The sequence below is a fragment of the Mobula hypostoma genome, chromosome 2 (genome assembly GCF_963921235.1).
Source record: "Mobula hypostoma chromosome 2, sMobHyp1.1, whole genome shotgun sequence".
Classification (NCBI taxonomy): domain Eukaryota; kingdom Metazoa; phylum Chordata; class Chondrichthyes; order Myliobatiformes; family Myliobatidae; genus Mobula; species Mobula hypostoma.
Window position 1 is genome coordinate 200,328,165 of NC_086098.1, and position 19,568 is coordinate 200,347,732.

Genomic DNA, 19,568 nt, shown 5'->3' on the forward strand with positions numbered 1-19,568 from the left:
AGAGGAGAGGAGAGGAGAGGAGAGGAGAGGGACCATTCGAAAGCAGGGACCTTCTTACAGGAGCATCAAGTGAGAGGGAGAGAGGAAGGCCATCACACGCTGACGCTTCTCCAGCTGCGGCGAGCAAAAGGCTGGTAGACGCCGCCTTCCACTCAATGATCTCAATCTTACGCGATACTTTACTCGGCGAGATCAGAAGTTCATTTATTATCAAAGTGTACAACTCTGAAATTTTTCTTCTCCAGATAGCCATGAAACCAAGAAAGAAAAGAACAGCAGCATGATTATCAACCCCCAAATCACCCCTTCCTGCACACGAAAAAAAAAAGCAGAACAGGCACATTGACCCTCAAATCCCCCTCCCCCGCAGACAAAAAATTGAGAAAGATTGGGCAAAAAAAACACAGAATATAAAAAATACAAGACTGAAAAAAAGTCCATATCCAAAGCACAGAAAATCGGGGTAACATTCTGCAGGCACAGCGGCAGGCTCTCCCCTCTCCAGCGACAGTGCAATCCCACTAGCAATCACAAGGCAATCTCCTGTCTACAGCAGCAGAGCGACCTCACCAGTGATCAAAAGGAAGTTTCCCATCTCCGGCGCCAGAGCGATTTCATCAGCGATCAAAAGGCAATCTTCTCTCTCCTGAAGCAGAGCAATCCCGCCGGCGATCTAAGGGCAGTCTCCGGTCTATGGCAACAGAGCGATCTCACCAGCGATCAAAAGGCAGGCAGTAGATGTTCACCTTCCACATTGTTTCAATCCCCCTCGTCACTTTAATCGGCAGACAAAAGAAGCTTCAATCGGTGAAATGGAGTCCAACATTGGATTGCGCCCTGTTCCACAGCGTTCTCACCACGAGATTCTCGCACGCTGCCTCTGCCTCCCGGAATCCTCTCGGAGACTGCAGAGCACTGAAACACCCAAACGATCTCCAAATTGCAAATCACAGACACCAACAGTTCCAGAATCATGTTCAAAATGAAAAACAAACATAAAAGGTAAAAGAAGTGAAATACCTTTATTTCACTTCATGGTCTATCCAGGAGATGTTGACCATGGGAGCATTGTATGCTGGCACCATCTTGATCAGAAGTAAATACAAAATAAGCAAGAAATAGAGTCGATCATGGCCTCGCACGCAGTCTCCAGGCTTCTTGGCCTCAAGGCCTCACTTCGTTTGAAATATCAGCAAATTCCCTTGGAGACAGGAAAGCACCAGATTGCTCAATCATCCCAAAAACGCACCACCAAAATGTAGATCACACGGACTCCAACACAAGCAGAACCACATTTAGGAGAAAAGCTAATGTAAAAGAAGTGAAAGAAGCAGTTTCGTGAACCAGCTGGAAAATGTCGCCCTTGTTCTTTGGTGCCACCTTTCTTCTGGATTTTGATCCAACGTCAACATGACATCGCAGCTCCTGCACTCAATACAGTGGATTCCACTTAACTTGACCATCATTTAACTGAGGCAGCTGCCTATTTGGGATTACTGTTAAACAACCAAAACTAATCGAGAAAATAGCCAGGATTCCCTTTGCTTATTTGGGTTACGATGCCACTTAATTAGGATGGAAGACTGTTGTCGAACAGTTTCATTCTAGCCTAAGTCGCGCGTACTTGTGTGGCCATTAGACTCTACACTATTATTAAAGCAAACAGTTTTTAAATAGTGTCAGCTGCATGTGCTTGTGTTATGTAATGTTATCCACTTAGACCATTTGATGACCATTCAAAACACAGTGATTTTAGATATTATTCTCCGTAACTTCCGCCACTTCCAACGGGATCCCACCACTATGCACATCTTTCCCTCCCCCCCCCCTGCATTCCGCAGGGATCGCTCCCTACACAACTCCCTTGTCCATTCGTCCCCCCCATCCCTCCCCACTGATCTCCCTCCTGGCACTTATCCGTGTAAGCGGAACAAGTGCTACACATGCCCTTACACTTCCTCCCTTACCACCATTTAGGGCCCCAAACAGTCCTTCCTGGTGAGGCATCACTTCACCTGTGAGTCGACTGGGGTGATATACTACGTCCGGTGCTCCCGATGTGGCCTTTTATATATTGGTGAGACCCGACGCAGACTGGGAGACCGCTTTGCTGAACATCTACGCTCTGTCTGCCAGAGAAAGCAGGATCTCCCAGTGGCCACACATTTTAATTCCACATCCCATTCCCATTCTGACATGTCTATCCACGGCCTCCTCTACTGTAAACATGAAGCCACACTCAGGTTGGAGGAACAACACCTTATATTCCGTCTGGGTAGCCTCCAACCTGATGGCATGAACATCGACTTCTCTAACTTCCGCTAGGCCCCACCTCCCCCTCGTACCCCATCTGTTACTCATTTTTATGCACAAATTCTTTCTCTCACTCTCCTTTTTCTCCCTCTGAAGATACCTCTTGCCCATCCTCTGGGTCAACCCTCCCCTCCTTGTCTTTCTTCCCGGACCTCCTGTCCCTTGATCCTCTCGTATCCCCTTCTGCCTATCACCTGTCCAGCTCTCGGCTCTATCCCTCCCCCTCCTGTCTTCTCCTATCATTTTGCATCTCCCCCTCCCCCTCCAGCTTTCAAATCCCTTACTCACTCTTCCTTCAGTTAGTCCTGACGAAGGGTCTCGGCCTGAAACGTCGACTGTACCTCTTCCTATAGATGCTGCTTGGCCTGCTGCGTTCACCAGCAACTTTGATGTGTGTTGCTTGAATTTCCAGCATCTGCAGAATTCCTGTTGTTTGCTTTTAGATCATTTTGTTTTGTTTTACTTTATGTAGGAAGGTAATGAAGGCAGTTCATTATCTGCACTAGTTGTCTGTGCTGAGTTTGTTTATTTACAGTCAATCAAAATGGCAGGATACACGGAATGATTTCCTCTGTTGATAACTATTGGGAACTAATACACAGTTTTATTATACTGTAGTAGTTGAGGTGGTGCTCCAATTTGTTCTGTATTTAATTTAAATGCATATTTTGTGACTTAGTTAAATGGTAGTTTGCCCATGTATGCTCTTTAACAATTTCCATGAAACTTCAGCTAATTGGACAGCCACATAATTGGGCCAAAATGTACTGGTGACCCAATTAACCGAAATCCACTGTACTTTGATTTATGAAGGCCAATGTGCCAAAAGCTTTCTTTACAATCCTCAAAGGACACGAAATACAACTAAAGACATTATTAATAACATTTTTCTGAGGTAAGTTGTGGTAAACTATCACCGCAAACATGAAGAGGCGAGCAAAGCCAAAGCGGATTCAAGGCTTGAGCCATGTTGGTGCGATGCGCAACATTCCTGAGATGGTGTCAACGTCAGAGATGGAGTTACAGAGAGCGAATCAGAGAGGAATCAATGAGGAGGAGGTTCAGAGACCATCCACCTAGGCCGGGAGCGAGGTTAAATCAATCCAAGCACCAAGCCGATTTGGAAAGGTCGAGAACAGCCTCGGGCTGCGCGGTGAGGTCTAGGCCTGGAGCGTGTCACTGCAGCAGGGCCTGGATCTCAGTGTGCGGCACAATCCGGTGTTTGGACGATTTAAATGTTGGCCCAGATAGACTGGAAAGGCAGGGTGTGGGAACCCCTGAGACTGCTCCGGCTGCTACACGCTTCATGTCTGTGAGCTTTGCGGTGATGAAACTGAGACCGAGGCTATGTGCCTACTCCAGCTGCTCCAGGATTCAGGACTATGGAATCAAACTGGTTCACAATGCTGCTGTTTGCTTTTATTACTGCATGATTTGTATTTTCCCCCTCCTTCTCTGTGCATTGAGCGTTGGTCTTTTTTTAATTGGGTTCTTTTGGCTTTCTTGCTACCTGTAAACAGGTGAATCTTAAGGTCCTATAATTTTTTTTTACATACTTTGATAATAAATATACAGTACTTTCACTACATACTTGTGAAACCACTTTCAAGGAATTATGGGTGTGTATTCCCAGATCCCACTCCTCACTACCCTACCACTCATTATGTAAGCCTTGCCTTGGACTGTACATTCCTCACCACTCTACCATTCACTGCGTAAGTCCTGCTTTGGTTTGTCCTGCCAAAGAGCAAAACCTCACATTTATCTGCAGTAAACTCCATCTAACATTGCTCATCCCATTTTTCCAGCTGATTCATGTCCTGCTGCAAGTTCTTTTAGCCTTCCTCGCTGTACACTATGGCCCCTAATCTTGGTGTCATCCTCAACTTTGCTGATTCAGTGTACCACATTGCATTCCAAATCATTAACTTGGACAACAACAATGGACCCAGCAGTGATCCCTGTGGCAGGTCACTAGTCATAGGCCTCCAGTTACAGAGGTAACCATCTACTACCACTCTCTGGCTTCTTCCACTGACAATGTTAAATCCAGTTTATTTATCCACTGGAATTTATAAGTAGAACTTGTTTTACCTGCCAGCCACTTTGAAACGTGCTGTATGATGTAAAATTCCTTGAACAGTTAAGTAGGATGCAAAAGAATATAAGTAATAAATTACTGGGATTTAAGATTAAGATGCTTTTTTGCTCATGGGTTGATTGACCTTCCACATCAAAATTCATTGAACTTTTTGAAATGCTAATTATCTTCTGAAGCAGCCACTATAATAATCAACAACAGTACAAGCCCAACGCCTCAGCATAAACATTCCCAGAAGCTAGAAATCCAGGGCAAGACACAAAATGCTGGAGGAACTCAGTAGGTCAGGAGGCATCAGTGGAGGAGATAACAATCGACGTTTCGAGCTTTAACCCTTCATCGGGACTGAAAAGGAAGGGGAAAGAAGCCAGAATAAGAAGGTAGAGGGAAGGGAAGAAGTACAAGATAGAAAGTGATAGGAGAATGGTGGATGAGCACATGGTCAAAGAGTCGAAGAGCAGCACAGATCATAGACCAGGAGCAGTGGAGAGAGGGTCTCACTGAAGAGAAGATTTAATCATCTTCAGGGTAGATAAATCTCAGAGACTTTACAGTGGAGCATCAAATCATAAACACAAGAGATTCTGCAGTGGCTAGAAATCCAGAGTAACAGACAAAATGCTGGAGGAACTCAGCATGGAGGGAAATAAGCACTCGACATTTCGGGTTAAGACCCTTCATCAGCTATGCCTACCCCGAAGAAGTTTAAATTACGCCACCTAAGTCTCACAGAACACCAGTAAGTCCATATTACAGAAACACAATTTAAAGGAGCAGAATCATTCGGCCCGTCAAGTAGCTCTGCCATTCAATCATGGCTGATCCTTTTGTGCCCCTTCTCAGCCCCAATCCCCAACCTTCTTCCCGTAACCTTTAGTACTGTGTCCAATCAAGAACCTATCAATCTCTGCCTTAAATACACCCATTGACCTGCCTTCCACAGCTGCCTGTGGAAACAAGTACCACTAATTCAGCAGCTTCTGGCTAAAAAAAATTCTCCACATCTCGGTTTTAAATGGACACTCCTCTATCCTGTACCCTCTTGTCGTAGACTACCCCACCATGGGAAACATCCTTTCCACATCTACTCTGTCTAGGTCTTTCAACATTTGAAAGGTTTCAATGAGATCACCCTTAATCATTCTAAATTCCAATGAGTACAGACCCAGAGCCATCAAACATCCCTCGTATAACATTTTCATTCCCAGAATCATCCTTGTGAACCTCTTCTAAATCCTCTCCAATGCCAGCACATCTTTTCTTAGATGAAGAACCTAAAACTGTTCATAATACTCAAGGTGAGGCCTCACCAGTGCCTTATAAAGCCTCAGCATCATAACCCTGCTCATATATTCTAGATCTCTCGAAATGAATACTAACATTGCATTTGCCTTCCTTGCCACCAACTCAACTGCAAGTTAACCTTTAAGGTGTTCTGCACAAGTACTGTCAAGTCCCTTTGCATTGCAGATTTTCGGATTTTCTCTCTGCTTAGAAAATAGTCTGTGCATTTATTTCTACTAACAAAGTGCATGACATGCATTTTCCAGCACTGTATTTCATTTGCCACTTTATTGCCCATTCTCCTATTCTATCTAAGTCCTTCTGCAGCCTGTTTTCCCAAAACTACTTGCCCCTCCAACAATCATTGCATCATCTGCAAACTTGGCAACAAAGCCATCTACTCCATCATCAAAATCATTGATACATGGTGTAAAAAGAAGTGGTCCCAACAATGACCAATTCCACCGACTCCAACATCTTCCCAACCACTGAGGTCAAGTTAACTGGTCTGCAATTTACTTTTTACTGCCTTCCTCCTTTCTTAAAGAGCGGAGTGACATTTGCAATTTTCTAGTCCTCTGGCACCATGCCGGAGTCCAATGATTTTTGAAAGATCATTACTTATGCCTCCAGAGATTGATAGGTATCTGAGTAGCCAGGGCATCAAAGGTTATGGTGAGAAGATGGGGGAGTGGGCCTAAATGGGAGAATAGATCAGCTCATGATAAAATGGCAGAGCAGACTCGATGGGCCGAATGACCGACTTCTGCTCCTTTGTCTTATGGTCTTATAATCTCGACCACTACCTCTTTCAGAACCCTAGGGTGCAGTACATCTGGTCCAGGCGACTTATGTACCCTTAGGTCTTTCAGCTTTTTGAGCACCTTCTCCCTTGTAATAGTAACTGCACTCACTTCTCTTCCTGCACACCCATCAACATCTGGCACACTGCTAGAGTTTTCCACAGTGAAGACTGATGCAAAATACTCATTTAGTTCATCTGCTATCTCCTTGTCCCCCGCTACTATTTCTCTGGCCTCTTTTTCTAGCAGTCCTATATCCACTCTCATCTTTTTTTCTTTTTACATACTTGAAAAGGTTTTACTATCCACCTTGATATTGTTTGCTAGCTTGCTTTCATAGTTCATCTTTTCCCTCCTAATGATTCTTTTAGTTGTTTTCTCTAGGTTTTTAAAACACTGCCCAATCTTTTATCTTCCTGCTAATTTTTGCTTTGTTGTATGCCCTCGATTTTGCCACCATTGTAGTATTTTGCCACTTGAGTATTTCTTCGTTTTTGGAATAGATCCATCCTGCACTTTCCTCATTTTTCACAGAAACTCATGCCATTGCTGTTCTGCTGTCATCCCTGCCTGCATCTCCTTCCAATTTACTTTGGCCAACTCGTCTCCCATACCACTGTAATTTCCTTTAATCCACTGAAATACTGCTACATCAGATGTTATTTTCTCCCTTTCAAATTTCAAGTTGAACTCAATCATATTGTGATTACTGTCTCCTAAGGGTTCTTTTACCCTAAGCTCCCTAACTGCCTCTGGTTCACTACATAACACCCAATCTAGTATAGCTGATTCCCTAGTAGGGTCAACAATAAACCGCTCTAAAAAGCCATCTCATAGGCATTCAACAAACTCACTTTCTTGAGATCCGTTACCAACCTGATTTTCCCAAACGACCTGCATGTTGAAATCTCCCATGACCATCATAACATTGCCTGTTTGACATACCTTTTCTATTTCCTGTTGCAATCTGTAGCCAACATCCCAGCTACTGTTGGGAGGCCTGTATACAACTGCTATCAGGGTCCTTTTACTCTTGTAGTTTCTTAACTCAACCCACAAGGATTCAACATCTTCCGGTCCTATGTCACATCTTTCTACTGATTTGATGCTATTCTTTACCAGTAGAGCCACACCACCCCCTCTGCCTACCTTCCTATCCCTCTGATACAACGTGTAACCTTGGACATTCAGCTCCTAACTACAACCACGATTCAGTGGCCACAGCATCATACCCAACAATCTATATTAGTGCAACAAGATCATCCACATTATTTCTTATACTCCATGCATTGAGCAATAACACTTTGAGTACAGTATTTGCTATCCTTTTTGATTCTGCGTCCCTAATGCACTAATAGTCACCCTGCTGGCTGCAATTTTGTCCTATCATCTGCCCGCCCTTCCTGACAGTCCGACTGCATGCTATCTTGGCTTTTTCACCATCTATCCTATTCCGAGTCCCTTCACTCTAGTTCCCACCCCCCCCTGCCAAATTAGTTTAAACCCTCTCCAACAGCTTGAACAAACCTGCCCATGAGAATATTGGTCCCCCTTGGGTTCAGGTGCAATCTGTCTTTTTTGTACAGGTCATACCACCCCTTGAAGACATCCCAATGATCCAAGAACCTGAAGCCCTGCCCCCTGCACCAGCTTCTCAGCCACGCATTTATCTGCCAAATCATCCTGTTTCTACCCTCACTGATGCATGGCAGAGGTAGCAATCAAGAAACTACTACTCTGGAGATCCTGCTTCCCGTCTTTATGCCTTGCTCTCCAAATTCTTTCTTCATGACCTCTTTGCTTTTCCTTCCTATGTCATTGGTACCAATATGTATCAAGATATCTAGCTGTTCTTCCTCCGTCTCCAAAATGCTGTAGACGTGATCAGAGACATCTCTGACACCGGCACCTGGGAGGCAACATAGCAGCTGGGTTACCTCATTCACATCCACAGAATCTCCTATCTGTTCCTCTAACTGTTGAGTCCCCCTATCATTACCGCTCCCCTCTTCTTCCTCTTTCCCTTCTCACCACGAACCTATGCTCAGTGTCATTAACCTGGTCTCTGTGGCATTCTCAGTATACTGTATGCTTATTATTGAGGGGAATGGCCACAGGGGTGCTCTGGCTAACTGCCCATTCACATTTCCATTTCTCCTGACAGTCATTCCGCTGCTTGCCTCCTACAACTTCGGGGTGACTACTTCCCTGTACCTCTGATCGGTAATCTCCTCACTCTCCCGGACAAGCCGAAGGTCATCCAGCTGCTGCTCCAGATCCCTAACATGGTCTTCAAGGAGCTGCATCTGGGTGCACATCACACAGATGTAGTTCCCTAGGAGACTCTGGCTCTCCCAGGCCTCTAATATCCAGCATGAAGAACACACAACAGCCATTTACTAATGACATGTTAGTACTTAGCTACAAAGGAACATTCTCAATCTAATGCATGTTAAACAAAAATTCACATCATATATGGGATTACTGTTCCAATCTGTAACATAATAACATAAAACACAAGGAACAGTAGCAAGCGTAGGCAAATTAGCTGTTTGAACCTGCTCTGCCATTCATCATAACTGATCTTCTACCCTGACACAAGTTGCCTATCCTAACAGCACACACAAAATGCTGGAGGAATTCAGCAGACCAAGCCCAAAACATCGACTGGTCTTTTTTCTATAGACGCTGCCTGACCTGCTGAGTTCCTCCAGCATTATGTGTGTTGCTTGGATTTCCAGCATCTGCAGATATTCTCTTGTCTATCCTAACATGCGGGTCTGTTGACCTTTCTTTTGAATGCAGTTGACTGAACTTCCACAGGCCTTTGACAATTCCAAGGTTGCAACACCCAAGCGTTGAGTAAACAATTTTTGCAACATTTCTACACTTTTTTTCTTGTTGCTGTGAAATCATTAATTAGTATTTCTACTTTATGTTATTCTTGCTAAATTTCGGTTTTGCATCATCCCCATTAAAACCAGGCCAGGAAAATTAACAAGAAACAGTAAAGTGATTATCCAACCCACATTTCTCCTTAAGAATTGGTCATGAGAGAGCGCCGAATTTACCTTGCCATTTAAATCATAAACATTGATAATTTGATTGTTTAATTCACAAATTTTATTTCATAGCTCTTCATTGAGAAGGTATTACTATTTACTATAATATTATACAAGAGAACAGTCACATTAAAAGAAACCACCTTTAATTATTCAAGTTTTGGTTAAAGCATTCACGTGTTCATAAATCTCATTTCCCAGTAGCTGACATGTTTGTGAACTTGTACTTACCCTGACTCCTGGGATCCAATGGAAGCATCTCGCTTTTTTCGAGCTTTTCCATATCCCCCTGTAGTAATTAACGCCGGGACTGTGCACATTAAACAACAAAGATGTAAATCATGAGTGACAACACTAGGCAAGTGTCCAACTTGCAAAAAGAAACAATAAAAGATTTGTACTTCTTAGCAACACACAGATTTCCACTAATGGAAAAGGAAATGCATTTAAGTGAATAGGATCAAAAGACATAACTTAAAAAACGTTCCAGTTACATTATAAGATCAAAGCAATGAAGTTGATCTTCAGGAAAAGGATGCACACTTGTCCTATGCAGCTGTTTGAGCCATATGGCATTTTGCTTTGTCACTCATCTGCATAAGAACTAAAGCTGCAGTGGGAATTATGTAATACATTAAATTCAGTGTCAATAAAAACACCAAAACCTGATAAATTATATAATGCCAGATAAATGTAACACCCTGCTTCTCACAGTAGCAGAGAACAGGCCATTTTATTGACAAAAATGGAGGTTTCTGGATCTTTGCCTTTTATTTATTCTAGACAGATAAAGTTGATTAAAAATTACATCAAGCCAGCTGGGACTTTGAGGAAAATTCATTGAGCCATGCATACGAGTGTCATGTCTGATCACCATGATATTACCCGGAGCGAGCAATCACTGATATCACCACTGTAAAATTGAGACCAACGTATGAATCTGCTAGACTGTGGAAACTACCTGCATCTTGGCCCATACTTTGAAACGCGAGGATATTATTTCTGTAACATTGTAAAGTTGATAACAAGGTATCAACTTCAATTCCTTAGCTCATCTTGGCTATTGTTATTGGGCAAAACTTCTCAAAAGGCTGCAAGACATTCTTAAGAATTTCAGACAAATTTTACTCATACAAGAAACAATATTTTCTGAAAACTAATTAAGATTTACACATAAAATTTATTGCCAGATAATGGACCCAAAATTCAGTGCTAATGTATATTTTTGGTCTGCTACGGATTCCAAAATCTATGAAGATATGGCACCATTAAGCTCAGGCACATTTCTGGCACATTTCTGGTATAGATATACCCACTGCCATATTGATGACACTGTTGTGCATTCACACCTGGAGCTATCATTAAGTTACAGACTGGGATGCTAGAAATGTAGATGGTTGCAGTAGTGACCCTCAGGTTTATTCTCTTTTGACAGCAGCTTGAGTAGTACCAAGAGCAAAGAATAAGACAAGCATCGGTAGCTGCCAGATGGGAATATGTTACAGTTTTTAAGTCACTGAAGCTGCCTATTCATTCCATCTTGCTGCTGAATAACCTGCTGGCTCATGACCGCACAGGTAGATCCTACTCAAGCCACATCATCAAATTTACTGATGATACAACAGTGGTTGGCCTCATTAGCAACAATACTAAGTTGACATACAGAGAAGACGTAGGGAGGCTTGTCAAATGGTGTGAGAACAACCACCTGTGTCTCAATGTGGACAAAGCAAAACTTCAGAATGGTGCCTTGTCAACCACTCTCCATTGCACATCAATGGCTCTGCCATTGAAAGGGTGAAGAGCACAAAATCCTTTGGTGTGCACAAAAGAGACCATCTAAACTGGACCCATAACACCTCTTTATTAGTCAAGAAAGCACAGCAGCATCTACACCGAGGAGATCCAGACGTGCAAGGCTCTCCGCCCCCATTCCAACGAATGCCATGATAGAACTATCATATTTATGTATACTTTCTGCTGCCCATTCCTCTAAAGCAGATACCTGCAGTATTGGGAGGATCTTCATAGTTTGCAATATTTTATACAGCATTAGAGGGGTAATTTCTTATCTCTAATCATATGAAGGCCGTGAGTTCGAGCCCCAGCTGAGGCAACGTGTTGTGTCCTTAAGCAAGGCACTTAATCACACAGTGCTCTGCGACGACACTGGTGCCAAGCTGTATGGGTCCTAATGCCCTTCCCTTGGACAACATCGGTGTCGTGGAGAGGGGAGACTTGCAGCATGGGCAACTGCTGGTCTTCCATACAGCCTTGCCCAGGCCTGCGCCTTGGAGAGTGAAGACTTTTCAGGCGCAGATCCATGGTCTCGCAAGACTAACTATATGACAACTCCAGAATCTACCTGACGAAATTGTCTGGTTCACAAAAAGCATGACAAATCCAATTAGTTAATTTCTTCCTTATCATTAGTGAGGAATCGTCAGCAGGGAGATGAAAGCTAGGTTCAATAATGCTACCAGATACACCTGTTTACTCATGCCTACTCGCCAATGCCTAGACTGGGCTATATAAACACTACATAGCTCCAAACCTCATAGCCACCAGAGTCAAAATACAAACCAAAGAACTGAAGTTAAGAGGTGAGGTGTGAGTAGTTGTTCTTGTTATCAATACAGCATTTGATCAAGTGTGACAACAAGTTATCCAAGCAAATGGACATCAATGGGAAAGCATTCCAGTTCTTGGAATCTTTCTGCATGCAGAAGAAAATAGTTATGATTTTTGTTAGAGGTCAGTTATCACAGCTTCAGAAAATCCTCAGGACTGTGTCCTGGTCCCAAATTCTTTAGTTATTTCATCAATGACCTTTTTCTCCCCCCAGGGAAAGTAATTGAGATATCCTTTGGTGATCACATGATGCTCAGTTGCACCTGTAACTCCTTACAAATGAAATAGTTCATCGCTGCATGCAGCAAGCCCTAGACCACACTTAAGCATGACCTGGTAAATAGCAAGTGAGAGTCTTACCACAATGGTCTCAGACAATAACCACAAGACCAAAGACATAGGAGCAGAATTAGGCCAATCAGTGCATCAAGTCTGCTCTGCCATTCCATCATGCCTGATTCCAGATCCCACTCAACCCCATACACCTGCCTTCCCGCCATATCCTTTGATGCCCTGATCAATCAGGAAATTATCAACTTCTGCCTTAAATATGCCCACTACGTGGACTCCACCGCAGTCTGTGGGAGCGCATTCCACAGATTTACTACTCTGTCTTAAAAAAAATTCCTCCTTACCTCTGTTCTAAAAGGTCACCCTTCCATTTTGAGGCTGTGCCCTCTAATTCTCTATACCCCCAATATAGGAAACATCCTCTCCACATCCACCCTATCTAGCCCTTTCAACATTTGATGGATTTCAATGAGATCCCCCCTCCCCCACACCACATTCTTCTAAGTTCCAGTGACTACAGGCCCAAAGCTGCCAAATGCTCCTCATATGTTCACCTCTTCATTCCCGGAATCATGCTTGTGCACCTCCTCCGGACCATCGTCATTGACAGCACATCCTTTCTGAGGTACGGTGCCCAAAACTGTTGACAATACTCCAAGTGCAGCCTGACTAGTGTCTTATAAAGGCTCAGCATTATCTCCTTGTTTTTACATTCTATTCCTCTTGAAATAAATGCCAACATTGCACTTGCCTTCTTTACTACGGACTCAACCTGTAAATTAACCTTCTGAGAGTCTTGCACAAGGACTCCAAAGTCCCTCTGCACCTCTGATGTTGAACCTTCTCCCCATTTAAATAACAATCCGCACTACTGTTCCTTTTACCAAGTGAATTATCATATATTTCCCAACACTGTATTCCATCTGCCATTTTTTTGCCCATTCTTTCCATTTGTCCAAGTCTTGCTGTAATCACATTGCTTCCTCAGCACTATCTACCCCTCCACCTATCTTCGTATCATTCGCAGACTTTGTCACAAAGCCATCAATTCCATTATCCAAATCATTGACAAACAATGTGAAAAGTAGCGGTCCCAATATTGACCCCTGAGGAACACCACTAGTCAGGTAGCCAACTAGAAAAGGCCCCCACTCGCTGCCTCCTGCCCATCAGCAATTCCTCTATCCATGCCGATATCTTTTCTGTAATGCCATCGGATTTTATCTTGTTAAGCAGCCTCATCTGTGGCACCTTATTAAATGCCTTATGAAAATCCAAATAAAGGACATCCACCGCGTCTCCTTTCTCCACTCTGTGTTACTTCCTCGAAGAACTCTTAACAGATTTGTCAGACAAGATTTCCCTTTACGAAAACCATGCTGTCTTTGACTTATTTTATCATTAGTCTCCAAGTACCCCATAACTTCATCCTTAATATTGGACTCCAACACTTTCCCAACAACTGTACCATACTTAAATGCACACAGCATTAGAAATAAAGTGGATGACCTTGCTGCACAGCTGCAGGTTAAAAGATATGACATTGTAGCCATCACCAAGTCATGGCTAAATGATGGATGTGATTGGGAGCTGAATATCCAAGGATACACAGTGTATAGGAAAGATAGGAAGGTAGGTAAAGGGGGTGGCATGGCCCTGATGGTAAGTAACAATATCAAATCAATAGAAAGAAGGGACATAGGATCAGAAGAGGTAGAATCCTTATGGGTAGAATTAAGAAATGGCAAGGGTAAAAAGACACTAATAGCAGTTATATACAGGCCTCTATACAGCAGCTGGGATGTGGACTACAAGTTGCAGCTGGAAATAGAAAAAGCGTGTCAGAAGGAAAACGTCAAGATAATTATGGGGGATTTTAATAGGAAAGTGGATTGGGAAAGTCAGGAAGGTAATGGATCTCAGGAGAGGGAGTTTGTAGAATGCCTACAGGATGGCTTCTTGGAGCAGCTTGTCCAGAAGCCCACCAGGGGACCGGCTGTTTTGGATTGGGTGCTGTGTAACGAACCTGAGGTGATTAGGGAGCTGGAGGTAAAGGAACCCCTTGGAAGTAGTGATTATAATATGATTGAGTTCAGTTTCAAATTTAAAAAGGAGAAGCTGGTATCAGGTGTATCGATATTTCAGTGGAACAGGGGAAATTACAGTGGTATGAGAGAGGAACTGGCCCAAGTCGATTGGAAAAGTAAGCTAAATGGAGGGACGGCAGAGCAGAATTGGATGAAATTCCTACAAGAAATAAGGAAAATGCAGGAAAAATATATACCAAGAAAAAAGAAAATCATGAATGGAAAAATGGCACATATGTGGCTAACGAGAGAGGTTAAGGCAAAAATAAAACCAAAAGAGACGGCGTACAAGGAAGCAAAAATTAGTGGGGAAAATGAGTACTGGAAGACTTTTAAAAACTTACAGAAGGAAACTAAGAAAGTCATTAGGAAAGAAAAGATGAATTATGAAAGGAAGTTGGCAATTAACATAAAAAAGGATACTAAGAGTTTTTTTAAATATATGTAAAAGAGTGACAAGGGTAGATACGGGACCGATTGAAAATGATGCTGGAGAAATTATAATGGATAACAAAGAGATGGTGGAGGAACTGAATGAGTATTTTGCATCAGTCTTCACAGTGGAAGACATGAGCAATATACCTGATAGCCAGAGGTATCAGGGAATAGAATTAGGTACAGTCAAAATTACTAGAGAGAAAGTGCTTGGGAAGCTAAGTGGACTAAGAATAGATAAGTCTCCCGGTCCGCATGAGGTGCACCCAAGGGTTCTGAAAGAGATAGCTTTGGAGATTGTGGGAGCATTGGAAATGATCTTCCAGGAATCAATAGACTGGCATGGTTCCAGAGGACTGGAAGGTCGCAAATGTAGTTCCGTTATTTAAGAAAGGAAGGAGGCAACAAAAAGAAAATTACAGACCTATTAGTCTGACATCGGTAGTTGGAAAGATATTGGAGTCAATCCTCAAGGACGAGGTTATGAAATACCTCGAGGTGCATGACAAGATAGGCCAAAGCCAGCATGGTTTCATGAAGGGAAGATCCTGTCTCACCAACCTATTGGAATTTTTTGAGGTAATCTCGAATAAGATTGACAAGGGAGAGGCTGTGGATGCTGTGTATTTGGATTTTCATAAGGCCTTCGATAAGGTGCCGCATATGAGGCTGCTTAATAAGATGAGAGCCCACGAAATTATAGGAAAGTTATTGAAATGGGTGGAGCATTGGCTGATAGGCAGAAAGCAAACGGTGGGAATAAAGCGCTCCTATTCTGATTGGTTGCCGGTTACTTGTGGTGTTCCGCAGGGGTCGGTGTTGGGGCTGCTTCTTTTTACCATGTATATCGATGATTTGGATTATGGATTAAATGGTTTTGTGGCTAAGTTTGTGGGTGACACCAAGATAGGTGGAGGAGCAGGAAATGTTGAAGAAACGGAAAGGTTGCAGAGAGACTTAGTCAGTTTAGGAGAGTGGGCAAAGAAATGGCAGATGAGATACAACGTTGACAAATGTACGGTTGTACATTTTGGAAGAAGAAATAATCGGGCAGATTATTATTTAGATGGGGAGAAAATTCAAAAATCGGAAGTGCAAAGGGACTTGGGGGTCCTCGTGCAGGATACCCTAAAGGTTAACCACCAAGTTGGACCGGCGGTAAGGAAAGCGAATGCTATGTTGGCATTCATTTCAAGAGAAATAGTGTATAAGAGTAAGGAGGTGTTAACGAGGCTCTATGGGGCATTAGTGAGTCCTCATCTGGAATACCGTGTGCAGTTTTGGGCCCCCTACCTTAGAAAGGGTGTACTGATGTTGGAGAGAGTTCAGAGAAGATTTACGAGGATGATTCCTGGAATGCAGGGGCTAACATATGAGGAGCGTTTCTCAGCTCTTGGATTGTATTCATTAAGAGTATAGAAGAATGAGAGGGGATCTCATAGGAACATTTCGAATGTTGAAAGGGTTGGACAGAGTAGATGTGGAAAGGTTGTTTCCCTTGGTGGGTGAGTCCAGGACAAGAGGCCATAGTCTTAGAATTAGAGGGTACCCAGTTAAAACAGAGATGAGGAGAAATTTTTTTAGCCAGAGGGTCATGGATTTGTGGAATTCGTTGCCACATACAGCTGTGGAGGTCCGATCATTGAGGGTGTTTAAGGAGGAGATTGACAGGTATCTGATTAGTCAGGGTATCAAGGGATATGGGGAAAAAGCCGGAAATTGGAACTAGATGGGTGAATAGTTTAGCTCATGGGGGAGCTGCGGAGCAGACTCGATGGGCCAAATGGCCTACTTCTGCTCTTTTGTCTTGTGATCTTGTGAACTGAGGTTAGGCTAATTGTCCTATAATTTCTCTTCTTTTGCCTTCCTCCCTTCTTAAAGTGTGGAGTGACAGTTGCAATCTTCCAGTCCTCAAAGACCATGCCAGAATCAAGTGATTCTTGAAAGATCATGACCAACGCGTCTGTTATCTCTTCAGCAATCTCTCTCGGGACTCTGGGATGTAGTCCCTCTGACCCAGGTGACTTACCCACCTTAAGACCTTTTGAGTTTGCCGAGCCTAGCACTTTTTCCTTTGTAATTGCAATGGCACTCACATCTGCTCCCTGAATCTCATAGACCTCTGACACACTGCTAGTGTCTTCCACAGTGAAGACCAATGCAAAGTATTTATTAAGGTCATTTGCCATTTTTTCATTGCCCATTACTACCTCACCAGCATTATTTTCCAATGGTGTAATATCAATTCTCAATTCCCTTTTACTCCTTATATAAAATGAAAAAAACTTTTACTATCCTGCTTTATGTTATTGGCTAACCATATCTATCAAATGAGAGTCTAACCACCAACCTTTAATATTCAGTAGTGCAACCATTTCCAAATTCCAATTGTGAACCAGGGACATGATTTGTACCAAGCACATAAATACCAGAGCAAGTTCGGGGCCAGAAATCCTATCTCAAACAGCTCACAGCCTGACACCCCAAGACCTTTCCTCTCTCTGCATGGCATAAGTCTACAGTTTGATGGAATAATCTCCACTTGTGCAGTGGAGATAAGGACAATGCTAACAATTCTCAAGAAACTCAACAGCAACTGAAGATATTAGCCCTCTTGACAGGCCTGATTATTCATTCATTCCTCCATCATTGGTACCAAGCGACTGTAGTAAGTGTCATCAGCAAAATGCACTGCAGTTCTTCAACCAGACTACCCAGGTTAATTAAACCCAAAGATGTAATGTTAGAAAGCTCCAAAAGCTCCACCTGTGGAGGGATGAAAATGAGCTTTAATGAATTTTTTTTAAAAAAAAGAACTGGGGGGGGAATGTTTTGCGAGAATGAGGCACGGCTGATGCAGCATGGGAAAGTGAGAGAAACTAAACATATAAACTGTTAAAAGTGGAATTAATAGTGAGTATCTTTACCCTACTTACTTGAAAACCTCAGGGTGAAACCCTTGTAGGAGAGACGATAGCAATAAAAGATCTATTGAAGCTACAGCTATAACAGACATCAGCTATAACCAGACGATATCAGCAGAGACGAGCATCCAAGATCTCTACTGTGTAACCAGGTATTAGTTCTGTTAAATCATACCAAGGGATTTGTAAGTTTTTTCTTGTATAAACTTTGTGGATTAACTTTCCATGGACAATCAACTATTTCATCCAACGAAACAAGAAACAAGATAGTGAAGAACCAGCACATGAATGAAATGTTTCCTGACGTAGAGGATTTAATACGTTTGGATGCATAAGTTTATTTTCATTTGAAGGATCTGAATTTGATTTTCTGCAAGAACTGATTATATTTGCAAAGATTTTGATAAGTTACTGAACGAGATTTACTTTGTTTAAAAGTTGTGATTTTGGAGAATTGTCATGAGAGGAGTTGAGCTGCATAGGTATGTAATTTTTGAATTTGTAGACATTCTGACGAACTGAAACTTAAGTTAACTATAATACTTAAGATTAGGAATTCAATTACTTTTCCAGTTAGGGATAATAAAAAGGTTAGTCTGTAAACATTTAAATAGGGAATAACACTAGACATAATTAGTTTGAGAAATTAATTAGAGAAACAAAGGTTATTCTAATGAAGCAACACACATCAAAGTTGCTGGTGAACGCAGCAGGCCAGGCAGCATCTATAGGAAGAGGCGCAGTCGACGTTTCAGGCCGAGACCCTTCGTCAGGACTAACTGAAGGAAGAGTGAGTAAGGGATTTGAAAGCTGGAGGGGGAGGGGGAGATGCAAAATGATAGGAGAAGACAGGAGGGGGAGGGATGGAGCCGAGAGCTGGACAGGTGATAGGCAGAAGGGGATACGAGAGGATCATGGGACAGGAGGTCCGGGAAGAAAGACGGGGGGGGGTGACCCAGAGGATGGGCAAGAGGTATCTTCAGAGGGAGAAAAAGGAGAGTGAGAGAAAGAATGTGTGCATAAAAAAGAGTAACAGATGGGGTACGAGGGGGAGGTGGGGCCTAGCGGAAGTTAGAGAAGTCAATGTTCATGCCATCAGGTTGGAGGCTACCCAGACGGAATATAAGGTGTTGTTCCTCCAACCTGAGTGTGGCTTCATCTTTACAGTAGAGGAGGCCGTGGATAGACATGTCAGAATGGGAATGGGATGTGGAATTAAAATGTGTGGCCACTGGGAGATCCTGCTTTCTCTGGCGGACAGAGCGTAGATGTTCAGCAAAGCGGTCTCCCAGTCTGCGTCGGGTCTCACCAATATATAAAAGGCCACATCGGGAGCACCAGACGCAGTATATCACCCCAGTCGACTCACAGGTGAAGTGATGCCTCACCTGGAAGGACTGTTTGGGGCCCTGAATGGTGGTAAGGGAGGAAGTGTAAGGGCATGTGTAGCACTTGTTCCGCTTACACGGATAAGTGCCAGGAGGGAGATCCGACCTATGTTCGTGACACTTCTCACGCTCTTAAACTTTTCGATGATTTTAAGTTCCCTGGCCCCCACCGCTTTATTTTCACCATGGATGTCCAGTCCCTATATACTTCCATCCCCCATCAGGAAGGTCTCAAAGCTCTACGCTTCT

General features: G+C 43.0%; 1 protein-coding gene across 1 annotated transcript in view; it reads right to left on the reverse strand.

The window, feature by feature from the left end:
* Positions 1–19,568, reverse strand: part of si:dkey-7k24.5 (somatomedin-B and thrombospondin type-1 domain-containing protein) — a 45,680-nt gene that overhangs the window by 12,580 nt on the left and 13,532 nt on the right. The window contains exon 3 of the mRNA XM_063041392.1: positions 9,795–9,873. Coding sequence (XP_062897462.1) covers positions 9,795–9,873 — 79 coding nt within the window. The remainder of the gene's footprint in view (positions 1–9,794; positions 9,874–19,568) is intronic.